Raw genomic sequence first — 20050 nt, forward strand, 5'->3', positions numbered from 1 at the left:
CCCGCCGCCCCCACCCCGGCTCCTGCTACTAATTCTTGTCATTCACTTTGCTGACAGGCACCAAGCCCAAACTATTCCCAGTCCTGAAAGGGAAGGTTAAAATATTTATTTCGGCTCATAATGGCCTCCCTGATTTAGTGCAGGATCATTTTTCCTGTTGCCTTTGTCATTTCAGGTCACTGGAAGGACTGAGCGCGTTCGGGAGCCTGGAGGAACTCATCTTGGACAACAATCTGCTGGGGGACGACCTCGTGTTGCCACGGTTACCCAGGCTCCATACCTTAACCCTCAACAAGAACCAAATATCCTTTCCTCTGCCCGCTGCCCCCACTCCTCGCCCGGCCCCACAGTTGTCCCCTCCCACCCACCCCCGCACACAAATACCTGCAAAATGTCAAATGAGTTTTATGTGTCAGCTAAATTAAAGTATGTGAAATACAGTCCGTGGGCAGACAAAGCGTTCTGTCTTCTGGCACTCGGGACACTTCAGAGTAATTTATTATAGGTCATTCATAAATGAAATGCACCATTATATCTTCCTGTTGCTCCATTTTAGTGTAGAGATCTAAGTTATGGCTGTGAAGAAATCTTTTTAATAGATAAAAATAGAGAAAGAAAATAATGTCACTGCTGCCAAGGCGGCCAGGCTGGCTCTGTTCGCCTGGGCTCGTGTGGGAGGGCGACCTCTGGTGGGAAGTAGAGGGTAGTGCTGCTCTAAGCAGACTTCGCCTTCTCCGAGGGTTCTGGAAAGCTCTGGGGCAGGCTTGGGGAACAGTTCTGGCAGGGAAAGGAGAGGGAAGGAGCTAAGGAGGAAGAGAGCTGTGAAGCCTGGGCCTGGCTCTGCCCTCGCTGGTGGATGCGAGCTGGGCTGGGGATGGCAGAGGCCTGGAAGAGGCGTTGATAGTATGTGGCCTCCCCTGCCTAGGTGAGGGCCTGTCCCACTTCTGCGATGAGACTTACAGGGACTAACTGCTCTGGATTCTACGGTGGGAATGGACGTTATAGTATATGGCTTCCCCCGCATAGGTGAGGACCTATCTTGCCTCTGCGATGAGACTTACAGGGACTAACTGCTCTGGATTCTACAGTGAGAACAGAATCTGGGAAGCCTTCCTGAGACCTAAGACCCGAAGCTCCTCCATTGCTGGCATCGTGGGTTAGCGTGCGCTAGAATGCCAGCTTGGAGGGGGGCAGGGAGCATCCTCTGTTTTGTTAACTCCTCCGTTCTTCACACATAGAATAATGCCTGGCACAGAGTATACCGTTCAGTAAATATTTGTGGGATGAATGAATAAATCATTATCATTAGCTGTTCTTTATTGAGCACTCATAGGGATCAGGCACTGTGTTGGGTATGTTACGTGTATTATTTGTGATTCTTACCAAGTCCTGTGAGAAGGGTGTGGCTTTTCTAGTTATCTAGATGTGGAAAGAGGTGGGAGCTATCACAGCCAGGCAGCTAACAAGATACTGGGTCCCAGATGATTCGATCTCAACTGTGGTTATATCCAAAGTTCTTTCCATTCCACTGTGTTGCTTCGAACTCGATGTCCAATGGCCTTATTTTATTGATGGAACATTTGAGACCTAGAGTGGTTGAATCACTTGTTCACATCTACACAATAAGTTAGAAACAGAAAAAGGATGAGGATGTTTTCCTATAGAATATAAAATAAAAGCAGAAAGACATGTTAAGTTTAGCACATGCATATGTCAGTGTTAAAGAATGGTTTGTAAACGCATTCGTTAGCCATTGTTTATACTTCAAGCCATAAAGTAATGTTTTCCATATTCTATGAAATATTGTCTGAGCTCTTGCTGCTGTAACAGGGTACCATAGATGAGGGGGTTTAAACAGCAAACATTTATTTCTCACAGTCTGGAGGCTTGAGGTCTGGGATCAGGGTGCCAGCATGGTTGGGTTCTTGGTGATGATACTTTCTGCTGTATCCTCACATGGCAGAGAGAGAGAGCACACACGCAAGCTCTCGCACGTCTCTAGTGAGGACAGTCACCCCGTCATCACGAGGGATCTACCCCCACGGCCCAAGTGCCTCCCAAAGGCCATATCTCCACATACCATTACACTGAGGATTAGGATTCCAACATATGGATTTGGGGGGGACACAAACATTCAGTCCGTTGTAAATATGCTCCTTGCGGCCATTATTAGGTCGCACTTTCAGAGAAGTAGAAGGCAAAAGCCTACAAATAAATTCACAGAATTTGGGTGGTTTTTCTCCTTTTCTATCCTTTGGTCAGCTGAGTTACCCAGTCTCATTTGAAAAATTATTGTAGTCAGTGTGTCTTACGGCTTCTGTGGCTGTCTTAGGTGATCAATAGTCTCAAATCAGTCAAGGACAGAAGGATCATTGAGCTAGAATTTGGATGATATGGTTGCTCATGTCCTGTGACCCATGTCACCATAGAATACTAGAGTCATGGATGTGGGTTCATGGGTCAGCTTAATCATATTTAGCTGTGTGGCCTTGGACAAGTCATCCTCTGTGAGCTTCTGCTTCTCATTTTTAAAGAAATGATTTGGACTGGATGATAATATTATTCTCAGTAATGCTGTCAGCAGAGATCAGTGGGCCTCTTGGCTCCAGAGTGCTCAGAGATCGTCTTTGTCTTTGTTGAGTCCTTTCCCTGTCCGTGCCTTGACTTCTCTAATCCGTAGCAGTAATGTGAGGGGAATAATGATACTGGACTGGGGGTGGGGCTGACGCAGAAAGCACTGTGTAGCATGTAATAGTCCATGCAGACTCTAATTGTAAACCTGACCAATTATACCACTGTGCTGTTGTGGCATAATTTTTATTATCAGCAGAAACAAAAGCCACTAGTTGGCTCTCTCTGGAAATACTGCATCACGTCTTTCCTTTTTTCTCCTCTGATCTACTGGTGTGATGTGAAGATCAGCTTCCCCATCTCCTTGACCCAGAAGTCACAGAATGAAAGGTAGGTAAAAACAGGCACTAATACGACACACTATGCTCCCAACCTAACACTTCTGACTCCACCGTTTCAGCCCACCTAATTGTGAAAATGTCCCAGGCTCTCCAGCGGTTTCTAGGGTCCACATTGCTGCCCCATGAAATGCCTTGGACGTGGGCTTTATCAGGTAGTGTTTGCTGCATAATAATCCACTCTCAAACCTAGTGGCTTAAAACGACAGACATTTTATTTACAATTTGATGGGCCAGCTGTTTGGCTAGGGCTCAGATAGGTGGTTCTGCTGCTGCCCTCACTTTGGGTCACTCACGTAGCCATAGTTTTTGGAGGTTTGACCAGGACTGGGTGGTCTGAGATGGCCTTATTCATATGTCTAGAGGTTGGTGTTGGGTGTTGGCTAAACAGCATGTCTCTAACGGGCTAGCATAAGCCATTTCACAAGGGAGGAGTGTTCTAAGAGCACGAGCCCAGTAGTACAAGTACTTTTCAAGTCCTCCTTGTATCATGTGTGTTGATGTCCCATGACCAAAGCAAGTCACATACCAACTGTAGAACACATGGGAGGGGACTGCACAAGGTGTGGGTATAAAGAGGCATGGTTCATTCCTATAAAAAACTACCCCACAGGTATTGGCATCATGTCTCCTTAAGATTTTATTTCATATTTGTGATAAAGGAAGCCCTGGAAACAAGTTACTATTGACCTTCTAAAAAGGTATTAGCACTTTATTATAAATTGAATCTTTAAACATATTAGGAAGCTTGTTATCAAATGGGGTTTTATCTCAAATGCTTTTGTGAAGTTTAATTTTTTGGTTTTTTGGCATACGTAGAATAGTTATTCACCCTGCCTAATTTGTCTGCCATGTAAAGCTAGATTTTTCCACTTTGGCTTGACTCACAGTTAAATGTGTCTATAACAATGCTCTATGCTACTAGACTCTGGGAACTTGGATCATTGGCTTCTTTTATCCTTTGGCAAGAGGAAGAATCACGTAGTAGTTAAGAACAACAGGCTCTGAAGCCAGACTTCCTGAGCTCGTACCCCACGTCTGCTACTTTACTGCATGACCGACCTTCGGCAAGTTGTTTAACACCTCTGTGCTTTGGTTTCCTTTGCAAAATGGGGACAATGATAGAACCCACCCTTTAGGTTGTTTGGAGGGTTATTCTAAGTGTCTCACAAATATCACGTTCTAGTAATGTAGCAAGTGCTATGTATGGGTTAGTATTATTGTTGTTATTATCCTAGAGGATTGTGTAAACTCATCTGATCTGACTTGGGCCACATTATGACCAAGGACAGAGTATAGGCTTAGAGTGCTTCTCTGACTCGCATAATCTGACATTACCCTGACATCATTCTGGATACTGTGGGTGAGTAATTCTTCTCAATTGTGTGGAAAAACTGGGAGAGTCTGAACTTTTTTGAAGTCACATAGTCAGTGTTGGGGCTCGGTCTAGAACCTAGGTATGCTGTGTCCCTGCCCCTGAAACCCAGAGGAGAGGCGGCCACTGCACAAGGGAGGGACTAAGATGCAGGAGGAGTCAGCTGCCTGTGCCTGCTGCCACAAGGCCCTGCTCCCAGCTGGGGCTGCAGAGACTCTGCTCATGAAAGGGATTCCAGAGCCCAGGCCCAGCATCTGGCAAATTCTTTCTGTGTTCACCAATCAATGCCTCCCTGCCCATCTGCATACCTCCTGCTGGACCTCCCAGCTTTTCTACAAGGGCTTTGTTCCACTGTGTTCAGCCCTCAGTTTGGTGTCCTGCTCTCGTATATCTGAAAGCCTGATTATCCCAGGTTACCTCTTGATCTCTTGGTTTGGGGCTATCTTACCCTTCTTCCTTTGGTTCGTTCACACTGGTCAGGTAGCCATTGGCTATGGACTGAAACCCCTCCTCAGCCGCTGTGTTCTCAGTCCCTCTCTCATGGGTCCAGGAGCGTGTGCACACACCATCCCCGGCTCTCCACCAGTAGGGCTGGGGTGCGTGGTACTGGTGTCAGCCATAGTATGTTTGAATACTCAACCCCAAGTAAGGGATTGACTGAAAATTGAGGAAAATGTAGATACTCTAACCTTTGCACAATCAAGTGATTCTCCTGCACCCTCCCTTTGGGGGTTAGGGAGGGAAGTAAGCGGATTTCATTTGAAATCACACTTCCTTTTCTGTCTCCCTGTTCGCTCAGCACGTGTCCTAGACAGACTATGAGTTTGCATTATAGTGCCAACAGGAAGGGACAATAGTGCAGCCTGTTACACGGAGACCACTGCGCCAATCAGAGGGCAGGACTGGTTCCCACGGCAGTTTACTGTGTCATCTTGGGGAAGTCTCTGTACCTTGTCGGGGCCTCAGTTTCTTCATAAAATGGGTAATGCACACTTCAGGGTACTGTTGAGACATTTAAATGGCATAATATATAGGAAATCACTTGGTTAACACCCAAAGACTACAATTTCTTAGCACATGTTGCTGTTAGCCACAGCCTCGATGCTTTAAAAGAATAAGGGCCCCTCAGAAGGCCATATCTGAGGCACAGAGCACAGCGGGATGCCAGCACCTTGTAATCTCCCACAGAAACACGTAAGACTCCTCATTTCTCAGTGTTTTAAATTCCCCTTTGTGTTAGGAAATTATGAACCACTTTTCCCCCTAGAAATGCAGTTTCTTTAGGATCCAGGTTTTGAATCTAGACTCTGCCATTTACTGGCTGTGTGACTTTTAACACCAGTTTCCTTCATTGTTTTTTGGATGCGATACCCTTCTGACACGTGTATGTGTGAACAAAAATGAGATAATATGTCGTTATTCCGTGTATTTCACTTTCAAAAATCCTGTGCTAGGATTAGCTGCGGCTAAAATCTTCCCAGTGGTTACAGAGACTGCCCTTTGACCTGGAGGGAGTCCCGAGGGAGGGATGTGCCACTCTCACCTGGGAGATGGCTTCAGACCTGTGCGACTGGACGTGCACAGCGGGAGGCTCCCCTCCTCCCCCACGCTCCAAACTTTCAAGGCAAGATGCTGCTTTGATCTTGGGCCCTCTGCAGAAAATCTCCCTTGGCAAGCCTAGCCATGACAGCTGGGCTCCTCGATGGCAACTTTCTGTAGACAACACTGAAAAAAATCTAAACGCTAAGTACTCCGGAGAAGACTTGATGAGGGAAACCAGGTGTGTGCTGAGAATCCAGCTGGAGAGAGTTGAAACTATGCCAGGTAGCTTAGATTTTTAAAAAGGAAAAAAAAAAAAAAAGAAAAGGGACCCTTAGGAGAATCCCTGAAATAGCCTCTACTGCGGTGGTCTTGATTAGCAGGGGACACCAAGTTTCTTCCACTGATTGCCTCTGGTTAATTTTCCTTGCAACTTGACAAAAAGGGAATGTGACAAGTTCTATCTCAGACCTCAACATCAGGCAAGACAGGGCTGTGTTTGTCCTTGCTGACCCACGAGACCAAGAAACCAATTGAAACTCCGCCTCGTGTTTGATCCTCTGGTGGTGGTATCAACATAAAGAGGAAGGCCTGGCTCAGAGCATTCAGGTAGGAGGTGCTAGTGCTTCCTGTCGGGCGTAGATTTAGGGGAGACCCCCTGACTCAGCCCAATTTATCATTTAGTAGGTAGCTCCAAGGCTTAGGAAGATGAAGCTTCGGCCATACAAAATACCCTCCATGAGTCAGGCTTTTGGAAATCCCTTAGATTTCATTGGCATGGGATGGCTGAAACATCTTGGAACCTCCAAGAACCTTTGCCCAAGAAACTCCCATGATCCACTTCTCCATGGCCTCCCCTTAGGGGCAGATCCAGGTTTTGGGGAGTGTGAAACTTATATCATTTGAGGGAACCCTCTTAAAGACAACATAATTACGAATGCAAAATAAGGTATGAAAAGGAATGTTTATTTGGAATAAAATATATCAAAGCAATTTTAAAAATTTTAAGTTGGTAAATTCCAGAAGTATCAAAATACTTAGAAAAGTAATCTACTATGAAAACAATCTTTTTATACGAGTTATACCCATATAAGAACTTTTTCCTTGCTTTTTTTTTCTGCATCTTCCCTTATAGCTTCATCATATGATGAAATTTTGTAGCATTTTCTATAGAGAGAACAGAAAGATAATTCCTTCTTTTAGCATGCTTCATCAGAAAGTAATTTTTATTTTTTATGGTTTAGAAATGTTTCTTTCAGTTTCACCATTCATTGATGATTTCACCACTCATTATTGGTGATTTCACCACTACATTATTGGTAAAACTTTTAGGGTCATTAAATTTTGGAGAAATTCTTACACATTTCTTTTATATATGAGGTATATAAGATTTCAGGACATGTCAAGTTAGTTGTGTGTATATGTGCATATGTGTACGCACACTCAACAGAATCTTAAACCTTCCTTGAGTTGATGAGTTTGTTAACCATTTTATCATCACTTTTATGTTGGTCTCTGCGTGTTTGTGTCAACATGGTGGGTGGTAGGAGTATTACTCAAAGTCATTCCTACTGGTAGTGGCAAATAATTTAACCAGACACAGAAATGACTTCAAATCATACAAGTACACTCCACTGAAGAAAAATTAAATGCCACTGCTACACATGTTCTCCTTAAGGGGGTCCCCAAGATTCCCGTAGCAACTCCCACTGTCACTCAGCTCAAGGGGAAATATGATGGAAGAAGTCCTACTGGAGAGAGACAGTGATCTTAACCAATCATGGTTTAAATAATCTACTTTTGCAAATTTTACAAAAATACATGACCATGTGACTATATTACTAGGACCTTTCCCAGGGCTTTGGAAGAGGCTTGTGTGGGCAGGAAGCCCCTGACACAAGCTTTATTAGAACCGTAGTAAATCTACATAAGAAGATTTACTCAAATTAAACTAGGCCTGCTGCCCGGCTGGTGGCATCCTAGGCTTCCTTCCCTTGTCACTAAATGTTGAGGAATGGCTGGAGTTTCAGTCCAACTCAGTTGCCCAACATTTCCTCAACTTAAAAATCTTGCCAGTTTTGAATTCTATTCTTGCATGTTCCCACCTTCCTGCAGGAGATGAAAATAAGCCAAGGTTTAAGGAATTTTCCCTAAGAGGAAAATAGATATTGGTCTGACTTTTCCATCCATCGTAGAAAGGGCTTCCCAAGTAGGTCATCTAGGGCCCTCATCGACATAAATAATTTGAATCACTCCAGATCAGGATGTCAGCACTATTTTGGCAGCCCCCTGTCTTGCAATCCCACAAAAGAAATAATGTGCTGGCCAGCGAGAGTGAACAGCTTATCTGACTGCCCTCGCAGAATGAGGGCCTGCCCTTGAGGCTTTAGGACATGGGCATGAGTCCTGGTGCTCTTGGGAGCATCGGACGGGTCCCCTGTGTGGGGCAGAGGGTTGAAGCGAACATTGAAGGGCAGAAACCAGGGCCGGGACTGAGGTCCATGCAGGTCCAAGTCCAGGCGTGGGCTACTCCACCTGAATGACACTGTGGGCCCCTCGCCAGTCCCGGGTACTAGATGGGTGGGGACTTAGAAAATTTTCAGGATGTCACTCCAAAGCACAGGACCCTTTGAGCTGCCTCTGCCCATATCTAAGGGCAATAGTGGTAGAGAAAGTCCCAGTAGGACTTTGTTACCTTTCTCACTTTTTGATATAGCAATGACTATGAAATGTACAAACATACATGCTGGAAAAGCTGAGTTTTCCTTAGAATTACTCACTGTCATTTTAATTGATTACATTTAAATTATTATCTTAAAACTATGATAATCAAACTTTGATTTAGAAAGTAGTAAGCGTGTTTGGTCTCTCGTGATGAAATAGGTTTATGGTTCGGTTCCCGGCCACCCACCCCTGAACATCCCACCTTGTCTCCCTGGTGGGACCTTCTCTCTGGGCTTCTGCATGAACTCAATTCCCATCATCCTCATTCTGGGCTCCTTTGTGGTCCTCCCTAGATGTTATTTGTGGAAGATTTTGAAAGATTAAACACTTCCATGTCCATTTTTCTATTTCTGTTTAGGAAACATTGATGAGTGTACTCTCACCACGCTCTGGCTAGTTTTTCCGTCTTTTGTTTGTGCTTCTCATGTTCTCCCTCTTGCTCCCACCCAGAGGACAGCGCTTGGCCTTAGTGTGACAGTGGCAGAGCATGTGTACAAGGAAGGCTTGAAGGACCTTAGATCAGAGGATAAAAGATGTAAGGAAGACGTGAGCTTCAGATATCTGAAGGCTCCTCATGTGGAAGAGAAGAGTGGCTTATTCTTCGTGACCCCAAGCAGTTAAACTGGGTCAATGGGTGGAAGTTAGAGGAAGATTCAATCTCAGGGGAAAGAAAAACTATTATGGTTGTCATAATGTGCTACTTTGTGATGACTCCTTAGGGACTGGATTCAGACATTGGTTGGATTTGGAATTCATTCTTCTCGGACAAGTTGAAACAAAGTATGAGAAAATCTGTGTCACTACCAAGGTTAGATAACATCCTGACAGAGAGAAAACAGCCCTATTCTTCGATGTTACCTTCTTCTCCTAGGTCCAAGTAGACTTCACTCCCGGAGTCTCTGCTGCTTGCATGTTGCATTTGCCCTGTGTCTGGCCCCTGTATGCTCGGTGGCCTTGCCCTGGTGAGGACCCCGTTCTGTCTGCTGATGTGGCTAACTCCTCCCATCTGGAAATCCTGGCCTCCATACATGGCCTGTCTAATCACCCCCTTCCCTGCCTGGGGCTCAGCTCTTCTGTATGTGGCTTAAGCCAGGAGTTGATGTAGGTAGTAGGTTATCATTAAACCCTTTCCAATACCTGTGATTCCGTGAATCTATGGCTCTTACCTTATTTGATTTGGCCTTGATTGGACAGTGGACCCTACTGGGGGTAGCTCGGAGGATAATCTCACTGCCATGACCCTCCTCAGTCTTTCTCATTCATTCACTTCTTCATAGAATACTAGATTCATAACACAATCTCAGGAAATGCATTTTGACCTGCCAGGTTTGACTAAGCCTATCCTAACTTACTCTTGTTGTCTTTTCCTGCTAGCTTTGATCTCCTTTCCCCACAACCCGATGCTGTATTGCCACCGGTGACGCCACTGCGCAAGGCTTGGCTCCACCACAGGTGCTCAGATCAGGAGAGGGGCCGGTCTGTTCACATCCATGTCATTCCCATATGTTTCAACGATAAATTCCCCCCACCGAGACAGAAAGGAGAAAATATTTTTAAAAGACCTTCAGAAATAATTTCTTGTTTTCATTACTAGAGAAAAATTGTTTTATGGATTTGCATATCATAAAATATTTTACTATGTGGAATGTATCCTTTTTATCATTAAAAAAAAACAGAGGTACTAAGGAAAGAAAGTTATGATAAAATAATCAAGTTTATTCATTCTCCCTCAAGTGATCTGGACTTAGCCTTACCTGTCCAGAGAAAAGTTGGGCTGTGTTCTCAGCAGTGGGAGTGAAAAACCAGCAATACCCTGTACCCACAGCTGAGTTGATTTCAACCCTTAGCCTGTTGTCTCACAGGAGCAGACTGGGCTCGCTGGCCGCAAGGCTGTGTCTCTCAGTTGTGGCCTATGCTCCTTGTTGAGCCTTTTGTCTTCCTGGACCAAGATCCTTAACCTTTGTAACATCACTGATCTGGAGTGTCTGCTGGATCACCTGATGGAAGTGACGCCAGCTCTGGAGTATCTGAGCCTGCTGGGCAATGTGGCCTGTCCCAACGAGCTGGTCAGCTTGGAAAAGGATGAGGAAGACTACAAGAGATACAGGTGAGCTAGGGGCTTAAGCATGATGGGAGAAGGGAAAAATAGCATCTTTGAGGGATGATATTATACTGTGGGGTGCATAGTAGATGTTTGATAAACATCAGTGGGTTTCCATGACAATGTTAAACTTTTACCTTTGGGTAACCTAGAGCCATTTTATCCCATTGTTGGGGTCACAGGAGCCAAGAAAGAGGAAAAGTTGTTGGGTGTAAAGGGCCATATGATAAATATTTTAGGCTTTGCAAGTCATATGGACTCTGTCCCAACTATCCAACTCTGTTGTTGTAGTGTAGAAATAGCCATAAATAATTTGTAAATGAATGGGCATGGCTATGTTCCAATAAAACTTTATTTATATTAATAAAACAGATGGCAGGCCAGATTTGACCTATGGGTTGTAGTTTGCTAATCCCTGCTTGTGTTGTAAGATCTTTTCATGGTCTGCTTCAGAATCACTTTTTTGAGAGAAACTACTTCCCACCAAAGTTTAGAGAGCTCATATACAATCCCCAAGAGAACGTTCCACAAGGCCTATACCTCTCCACCATAAAGCTATGCCTCACTGTCCACCAGCAATGGTTTTAAGGGTCAGGTCAGAAGATCTGATGTGGGGTCCAGCTTTGCCAGTATAACCTTTAAAATGGAGGGGGCAGTCTAGATCAGTGGTCCTTAGCTAAGGATATACCTCTGAATTATCGAAGGCATTCTGATTCTTCTGGTGGCAAATACAAATAGGCGATTCTGATGTTCACTTGGCTTCAGCATTCTGAGATACTCTGCTCTCAGGCAGTGAGGGTTCTTTCCTTACCATCTCATACCATTTACATATTGCATCTTGTGTGTTTCTCTCATCACTTCATCTATTTCAACATGCAGCGAATGGTTTCTAGTGGGTAAGAGCTGAGTCTTCCTGTCTCTTGAAGCCTCATCAACACCTGAAATAGTGCTAGATGTGGAAAGGGGACTTGGTATCTGTTTTCTGGAGGTGGATTGAAACTACCTTTCCCTCTCAGGAGCTGAGTACTGATAGAGAGATGCAGGGAACTTTGGGCCCCTTAGGTGCCCACTTCCCATTTGGAATCAGATTCATTTGGACGTCGACAGATGCGGTAAACAAGCAGGGAACTCTCTTTCAGACCTAAGTGCTGATTGCGGGTCATGATTCTTTAGGGGAGGCCTGATTCTACAAGAGTGATCCATCTCCTGGGCTAGGCTGGGCCCCCTCCGAGCCTGCCTTCCCCACTCCAGGTCTGTTCTCCTGGAAGGAGTTGAGGGGTGGGGCTGGGAGGGCTATGTGTTAGTGCACATAACGCAAAGTTGCCTTGAGGGGCCAGATTCCAGAGGCCATTCAAAGCCAAAATCACATCTAGTCAAAATTACCACAGAAATTTCATAGGTCACTATGATGATGGCAAGACACTTGTACACTGAGAGAAACAATAACTAAGAACAGCAACGGGAGCCTTAAATATGTTCCCATCCAGTTAAACATTCGCTGCATAGCATCTGATGGTTGAGTGGAGTGGTAGGCCAATTCTCTAGCACGTTTAAATTTTTTATTCATTTAATTTTTTTTTCTTTTTTTTGAAACAGAGTCTCACTCTGTTGCCCAGGCGAGTGCTGTGAGGTCAGCCTAGCTCACAGCAACCTCAAACTCCTGGGCTCAAGCAATCCTCCTGCCTCAGCCTCCCGAGTAGCTGGGACCACAGGTGTGCACCACCATGCCCAGCTAATGTTTTCTATTTTTATTAGAAACAGGGTCTCTCTCTTGCTCAGGCTGGTCTTGAACTCCTGGTCTCAAGTGATCCTCCTGCCTTTGCCTCCCAGGGTGCTAGGATTACAGGCGTGAGCCATATTTTTTATTGCTGGTTGGGTAAGCACCCACACTTGTATTTGGAAGAGACAAATGAGCGTGTGTTGCAGTTCCATTCCATGGTCTATAAGCAGCCCTGCTTTGTTCTTCCTGGAGTTTGTGCTTCACTTGCCTCTGAGAAATTTTAGGGTTTCACAGGACGACTTTTGAATCTAGAGTTCCCTTGGCGTGTGTATATATACAAAGCAATGTAGCTGCCTTTTTTTTTTTTCTTTTGGTAAAATATTTTCCTGGCCCTTCATCCACAAAGCATGAGGTCTGCCTTCCTTCTAGCTGTTACCCAGAGCCTAATAGTAGAGCCTCTATGTAAATTTATGTGGCATTTTCACTAGAAAATTGCTTAAAAAATGAATGATATTTCTACAGTTTACTGTTTTTCACTTTAAGTACATTTTCTGACAATATGTCTTCTATTAATCATTTAAGCAATACTAGGAGACTTAAAGGAGTGTATTCAGAAGCAAGAATCCATGGTTCATTTAGTGCTGTCTAAAAAAATTTCTTATTGATTGGCATCCTCTGTGGTTATGTGATGTAATATTTATAATATGTCACCCAGCCATACATCAAAACAAGTGTGTCTGTTGTTTCATTTCCATGGGAGATGTTGATTTCAAAGAGGTCAGCCCTGTTTTAGGTCACGTTGTGGCCAACCACTGGACCAGAAATGGGAAGTGACTAGATTTATGTAGTTATTGGAAATGGCATCACAGATGCTTGGGTTTCTGCCGACCTTTCCTCCCCTCCCCCCATACCCACCCCGTTCGCTTCCTCACTTACCCCCTGTGCACCCAGTTGGATTTTCTTGGCACACATCCTCACAGTAAAACGGGCTCATTAAATTTGTATGTGAGCAAGAACATACTCCCAAGTTGTTGAGTAGCGTCCTGGCCCTGCTGGGGCTGGAGCGAAACCGTGCTTGGGGGCTCTCTTTGCCATTCATCATCGTTCATGGCTGAGAAATGTCCATTGCCGTGTTATTACAGCAGCTTAAACCTGTCCGTGCTCCGCTGTGTGTACACACTGTGCTGCTATTTTGGGATGAATGTTGAATGGAGGTGAATATGATAACCAGCAGCCTCTAGGATTTGGGCAGGAAGAGTGGCCGGGCGAGGCTTGGCCTGAGAGACCACCATTGTACAAAGAAACCACTTGGGGCCCCTTGCAGATTTCAACACCGGCCAAAATAACGAGTCAAAGATGGGAAATTTGGGTGCCCAGAATGGTCTATTTCTTGTCTTCCCTTGAAATCCTTTTCTTTCTTCTTACTGCAGAAAGAACAAGGACTGAAGGTCAACAGTAGATCAGTCTAGACTTCACCTTTCAAATAAGGGAGTTGGTCGCATGGCCTCTTAGCTCCTCTTCTGTCACTAAATCCTTTGTTCTTCATTCTCTCCTGTCACTCCAGTCTCTGGTTGGCCTCGCTCCCCCACCCCCAGTAGGTCCCTCTGTATTCCTTACAACTCTAAATTATTTAAGACGTGACACCCTTTCTTTGTTCCCTTGCACAGAGCAGCCCAGGGGCCTGCCCAGTGTCTGTAGCACTCAGCCAAAGGGAAGGAGGGAGGGACCCTCCACCTCTGTTGGCTGTCCCTGGCTGCCACCATTTCCCAGCCGAATAGGAGCTGTAAAACTTGTGGCTTACATAACCCAGCCAGCATTCTCCAGCTAATCTACAATCTGGGCTTTGAAGATCACAAGAAAGCAAAGGTCACGACCCAGAGATCAAAGTGACAGAAGCCCACAGAGTAATTGCCGGTTACCCTCTGTAGAGGGCCTGGGTCTGTCCTGTGGGTGTATTGTTTGCACGCAGACTTCAAGACTTCAAACATCGCTGCCGGTGAACTGTGAGGAAAATCAGCTGGCCTCTGCCAGTAGCCAGGCATTCATTAATGCTGTAGGTGAGCTCACCTCCGCTCATTAGAGTGAGATCATTGTCATCTCTCCGAGCATCTGGAGTTATTCCACTCGCAGTGTTTGTTCATTACGCTTTGGTCTTTATTGACTTTTTCTCACAGTCTTTTACCTGGAGGTGTGGAGGGTGGTTATATAATGAAATTGGAATTATAAGAAAGGATGATATGGATATATTTGTTGCAAATCCACTTTGAGGTGCATAGAAGTCAAGCAAGGTAAAGTTTGAAGGAAGTTTAGACATCATTTGGGCCACCCGTTTCATGGCACATATAGAGAGACCAGGGCTCAGAAAGGTGACAGAGACTGAGCCAAGATCACACGGCGAGACAGGCTGGCGCCTGGGCTCTTTCCTCCCCCCCATTAGTCCCCAAGCTTTTTGTCATGAAGACCTCCCCTCCTTTTGATTTTTCTCCCCCTCACTTTTAAAGCTTTGGTCTCTCAAATCAGCTACATTTAAACCATTGCTGACTTTTTATTAATAATCAGACTCAGTCGGCAGTTGATCAGGGCTTTTGATCAGCATGAGGTAACCAGTGTTCCTAAACGGAGTCGATGTAATCTAGTCAGCAGCAAAGAAGCGTGATGTCTTGTTGGCATCTTCACTCCGTTCTGTTAAGCTTTGTGAAGGAGTGAGAACAGTTCGAGGATCACCCATGGCTGCCCACCAGAGCCCTGTGTAGGGCATCGGTGGCCTGTGCCACATCTCCCACCCCCGCCGTGCAAGAAGGCAGCAAGAAATAATGCCATCAGTGGCAGGAAGCCAGAAAAGCTCCAGTGACTCCCCTGCCCAGTTCCCTCAAGAACTGGACTCGTGGTATTTCTTAAATAGAGTCTCAGAGAAAGAAACATGGCGGCAACCCCTCTAGCAAACAGCGGAGACCTGTCTGGACTTTTGTGTGGCTGTGCAGTGTTACTGGGGAGCAGACGGTGTGGGTACCCTGGGGTAACAGTTGTGAGCATGAGGAAATAACATCCTCCTCTCTCTTTGAGGTCTAGATGAAAGATGCCAGAGCATTGGGATTGGAACAGATAAAATTCATTTTAGGGCAAAAACAAAAAAGCCTTTTTGCAGGTTGTTTTCTCTTCCTACCAGTTTTAGCCCTCTCCTAAGAGGAGTCCTTTAAGAAAATGGAACATTCTGTATGTAAAGAGAGAGAACCCGAAAAGCTCTGTGTGCCAGTCTCTCACTTTTAGGAAATCTATTTCCCGACAGAGAAAAATGGGTCTTTAAGCACCTTCTGGGGCCCCTGCTTTCCACTGGATAATCTCACCTTCTGTATCACAGCCAGAAGTACCTCTGCCGACCCCCCCACCCGCCCCCCTGCTGTCCCCCAGCCCTGGGGGCTTTCCCCTAGCCACCTTGAGAAGGTCAGGAAAATTGGAGTTGCCCTCTGGAGCTAGGGACGTGCGACTTAGAACTTAGACGGATCTCTTTTCATTAAGCAGTGCCCTGGCTTAACAAGCAGTTTTATAAATCTGAAGCTGTCTCCGGGTGTCGCAGGATTTATAGACGGGGGTTTCTGCCATAAAGTGGTTTATGATGGCTGCCTTCTGTGTTATTAGTAGCTGTCTCTTCCTTCAACCATTGCTGTTTGATAATAGCCTTAAAACACCCAGAATTACTTACCTGCAAGCCCCATTCCCGATAGCCCCTGTTGACAGTCTGAATAAGTTTAGTGCCCTTTTGTTGTACTTTACCTTCAAAACAAACTGATTGAACCATCAATAGCTCGTGGAAGCTGACAGAGGGATGTCATCTGGACTAGCCCTTGTGATTGCAGGTTATCTGGGGGGTTAACCTGCCCGCATTGTTAACTGAAATGTTTTATGTACTATGCAACTTTAGGATACGGCTGTGATAACCCCAGTAACTAAGTCATACATCACGGTAAAGAGATTTTGGTGCAACAAATAACCCTGGATTAAATTTACAAGGGTTGAATTGATATTGTAAAAGCCTTCATTCTGTGGCTTCGGGAATCCTCTCTTGTATTTTTATGGCAAACTTGTATTCCACTCAGGATTGAAGCTGCGGCTTTTGACACCCTGACACGACCTAGAACAAAGGGAAGTAGATCTCCCAAGACCAGGATGGGACAGGCAGGCAAGAAGCCCATTGACTTAACACTTGGCAATAATATTTTGAGCCAGTTCCAAACCACCAAGGGGCAGGAAAATCTGGTCCACGAGGCCACTGCCTGGGCTCTGTGTACCGCAGGCATCGGGGCAGAGCAGACCATAAGCAGAACTGGGAAGGAGACTCTTGGCCACCTCGCCATCCTTATACTTCTGGAACTGTTATTCCTCGCGGTGTTATTCTCACTTGCACACTGGTTCTCAGCAGGACCAGGAGCATCAGCATCACCAGGGAACACACTAGAAATGTAGATTTCAGGCCCCACTCAGGACCTACTGAATCAGAAACTCTGAGGACGGGGCCCAGCAATCTGTGTTTTAAAAGCATCCCGGGGTTGCCGATGCCAGCCCAAGTTGGAGAACCACCGTGCTAGAATATAGGTTCGTTGAGAGCACAGGAGTTCCATTTTGTTCCTCACTGTATCTCACACCTGGCACAGTTCCAGGCAGGTGGTAGCCGTTCAGTAATTACTGTTGAATGAGGAATGGCTGAGTGAGTAAACAAAAGACATCTCTGCGGGAGGAACTTTGGACCCTGGGCTGAGTCTCAGACTGAACTATCTGGGACAGGTTTTCCTAGTGTCCTTCAAACCTCTCCAGGCAGCAACCACCTAGAAACCCAACCCAGGCTGGCCTCAGGCTTGGTGTCACGTCATCCCTAGTTTCAGGCGTGACCAGCAGCCTGTGTCATGGGCTGTCTCCTCGACTGTGTAAGAAGAGTGATCTGAAAACAGCAGCTCTTTATCATCTAAAATTTTTAACTAGCTTAAAAGCCAGCACTTCTCTCTCTCTTTCTCTTTTGATTTCAGGGCTGTGATCCAAAGTGCGGCGAAATGACAACGTGCGGTCTGTTGTCATCGTGGTTCCTGCCAGCCCTGTGAAGGCATCTTTCACTCCATCATTAAACATTGGCTGATTTTCTAATACTGGTGTTTTCTGCACCTGAATATTCATCTTTTCCCACCCTACACTTAGTGGGTGTCTTTACTCCCTTGCGCGTCACTCCTGACATATTGTTTCTGTCTGTACATGTCTTTATTTGAAAGAATCTGTTGTCATCGAGACTTTTCTGCTACATGCAGAAGTTGGAAGTCTTCTCTGACATTGACTGAGGCCTGTGGGAGTTCTGCTGGAGGATAGAACAGACGTTCGGGCCCTTTGTGGCACTTTCTTGATTTTTGGGTAAGGTTAGGGAGTCTTTGGAGGGGGAAGAGAGAGGCTTAGGGTAGGAAAAAGGGCAAGGAGGAAGCAGGAAGTATTAATAGATAGTCAAATTTCTAGGACCTCAGGCATTAGGGTGGACATTTCTAAAGGAGGAAATGTATAGCTCTGAAAACTTATGGAGTATTTTGACTGTAACAGTGAGTAATATGACTGTTATTCCTAGAGGCATCTAAATTATTATCTTTGGCTTTTGAGTGATCAGCCAAGTCTTTTACCCGAGCAAGCATATGAAGGCCACTTGGTGATACAAGACCACCTTACAGATGTGGGAGGGGGCCCTGGGAAGGAACCCCGGGCTCCAGTGAGGAGAAAGGTACCCTGCATGTACACTCCTAGTAACATCTGCCCTGAGAATGGTGCGTGGAGTTGCTTTAGGGTTTGGTTCTTTGAAGCCCACTGGAGATTCTTGTTCCTCCATTTCCATTTAGTTTTTAATCGTGCAGTAAGTAACGTAGGTCCCTTTCTCTGTGCCCCATAACCATTCTGTGCATAACTGCAATCTTGGCACTTAGCTGTGATTTCTGATTTCTCTATGTGAGCGTGTCTTTTCCATTACATTGAGAACGGCTTTGAGAGCAGGAGCCGTGTCATAATCACCTCTGTATCCCTAGGGCTGGCACACAATAGGTGCTCAAGAAATATTTGTGCCACTGAAATGAGCTGGCATGTTAGTGACTCCATTCTAATGCCAATTTCCAAGATGTGGTGAGGGTGAGCAAAGAAATTTGCCCCTGCCTTTAACAAGCTTATAGTTTAGGTGAAGACATCTGAAAATAATTAGAAAGCAACAAAATGTTAGACTGTATGGTGGTCAGAGTGAATTCCAGGAGTGCTGAGAAGGAAGAAGGCAGCATGGGCTGGAAGCGTGGTAGGAACCTTCATAGGGGTTGGGGCTTGAGAGGTGAGTATATACTGAGGAGGCTGGGCGCAGGGAGGAAGTGACAGATTCCCTCAGAGATAATCCATTGTTCGTGACATTGGAGTACTCACCTCTTCTTTCTAAGCAGGATAGGGTCTAAACAGTTGCTCATTTGATTGATGGGGTATGGAGCTTGATGGGAAGCCTGTGGGCTGGTGACTGTCACTGAGGAGGGAGAAGTATAGGATGTGTCTGTACCTTTTATACATTTATTTATCTGTGTACCCATGCCCTGGCCAAGTGGATATTCTTGTCAACTCCATGTGCACCTATTTGAGGACCATTCATCGTACAAATAGCCATTAGCTGATTCCCTGGGTAATGGGTGACAAAGAGTCTTTCCAGGGGAATGGAGAACACATAGCGTTTGCTGGGCTATTAATATCCTCTAGAAACCAGTTCCCCGTCTTTCTCCTTGATAAAGATAATTTCATAGTGCCTGCGTGGAAATAACCCAGCGATGGTGAGGAAAAGGTTCTCAAGACCCTGCTTGATTCCTCCAGGGAGCATTTTTCAGCTACATGTGTTCTTTACTTCTATCCCAAAGTCACCGGGTTATGACAGTCTAGTTTATTATCCTGGATGGCAAGTCACAGTCTCTTGTCTCTGCTACAAGTGGAAGATCTGTTGTCATCTCAGCCATGAGAGTGAAAAGCTGACCCATAGGCATGGCAGTGATGTAAAGGGTACACCAGGTTGTGGGTTAGCTTTACTGAGGATGCCTGTAGCAAAGAAGCTGAGCCTGCATTCTAGAACAGGAGGGGCACACTGACAGGGTCCTGCTCTGCTGGCCTGTCCAGGGGTGTGTGTGTCCACCTTTGAGCCAAGTGCAGCCGTTAGTGTGTGCTTATAAAGTTTTGTTTTGTGTCTCTGTAAAATTTAACCATCTGACTTCCCCAAAGAGGGATTGTTCATTTCTTGTGGAAGAGAAGAGAAGCAGCGGCCAAGATCTAAGCTCCTGAAGACCCCATGGCACGGATTTTGGAAGACGAGACAAATTGCCTGGATCTTGGAGGCTGTCACCCCAGCCTTCCTGAGTTGTCTCTGACTCTTCTCTTCCAGATGCTTTGTTCTGCACAAGCTGCCCAACTTGAAGTTTCTGGATGCCCGGAAAGTAACCAGACAAGAACGAGAGGAGGCGTTGGTCAGAGGAGCCTTCATGAAGGTGGTGAAGCCCAAGGTGAGCTGCCCACTCCCTCTTCACGAGGGAGGCACTGCTTACACTTACATCTCATGGCACTGGTTACACTTCAGGTCGTGGAGGATGTGC

At 45.6% G+C, this 20050-nt stretch overlaps 1 protein-coding gene across 1 annotated transcript in view; it reads left to right on the forward strand.

Annotated features, from left to right (window-relative positions):
- LRMDA (leucine rich melanocyte differentiation associated) overlaps nucleotides 1-20050 on the forward strand; it is a 993823-nt gene that overhangs the window by 537209 nt on the left and 436564 nt on the right. The window contains exons 3-5 of the mRNA XM_069460648.1: nucleotides 176-302; nucleotides 10575-10714; nucleotides 19843-19960. Coding sequence (XP_069316749.1) covers nucleotides 176-302; nucleotides 10575-10714; nucleotides 19843-19960 — 385 coding nt within the window. The remainder of the gene's footprint in view (nucleotides 1-175; nucleotides 303-10574; nucleotides 10715-19842; nucleotides 19961-20050) is intronic.

This window comes from Eulemur rufifrons, chromosome 28, assembly GCF_041146395.1.
Source record: "Eulemur rufifrons isolate Redbay chromosome 28, OSU_ERuf_1, whole genome shotgun sequence".
Taxonomy (NCBI): Eukaryota; Metazoa; Chordata; class Mammalia; order Primates; family Lemuridae; genus Eulemur; species Eulemur rufifrons.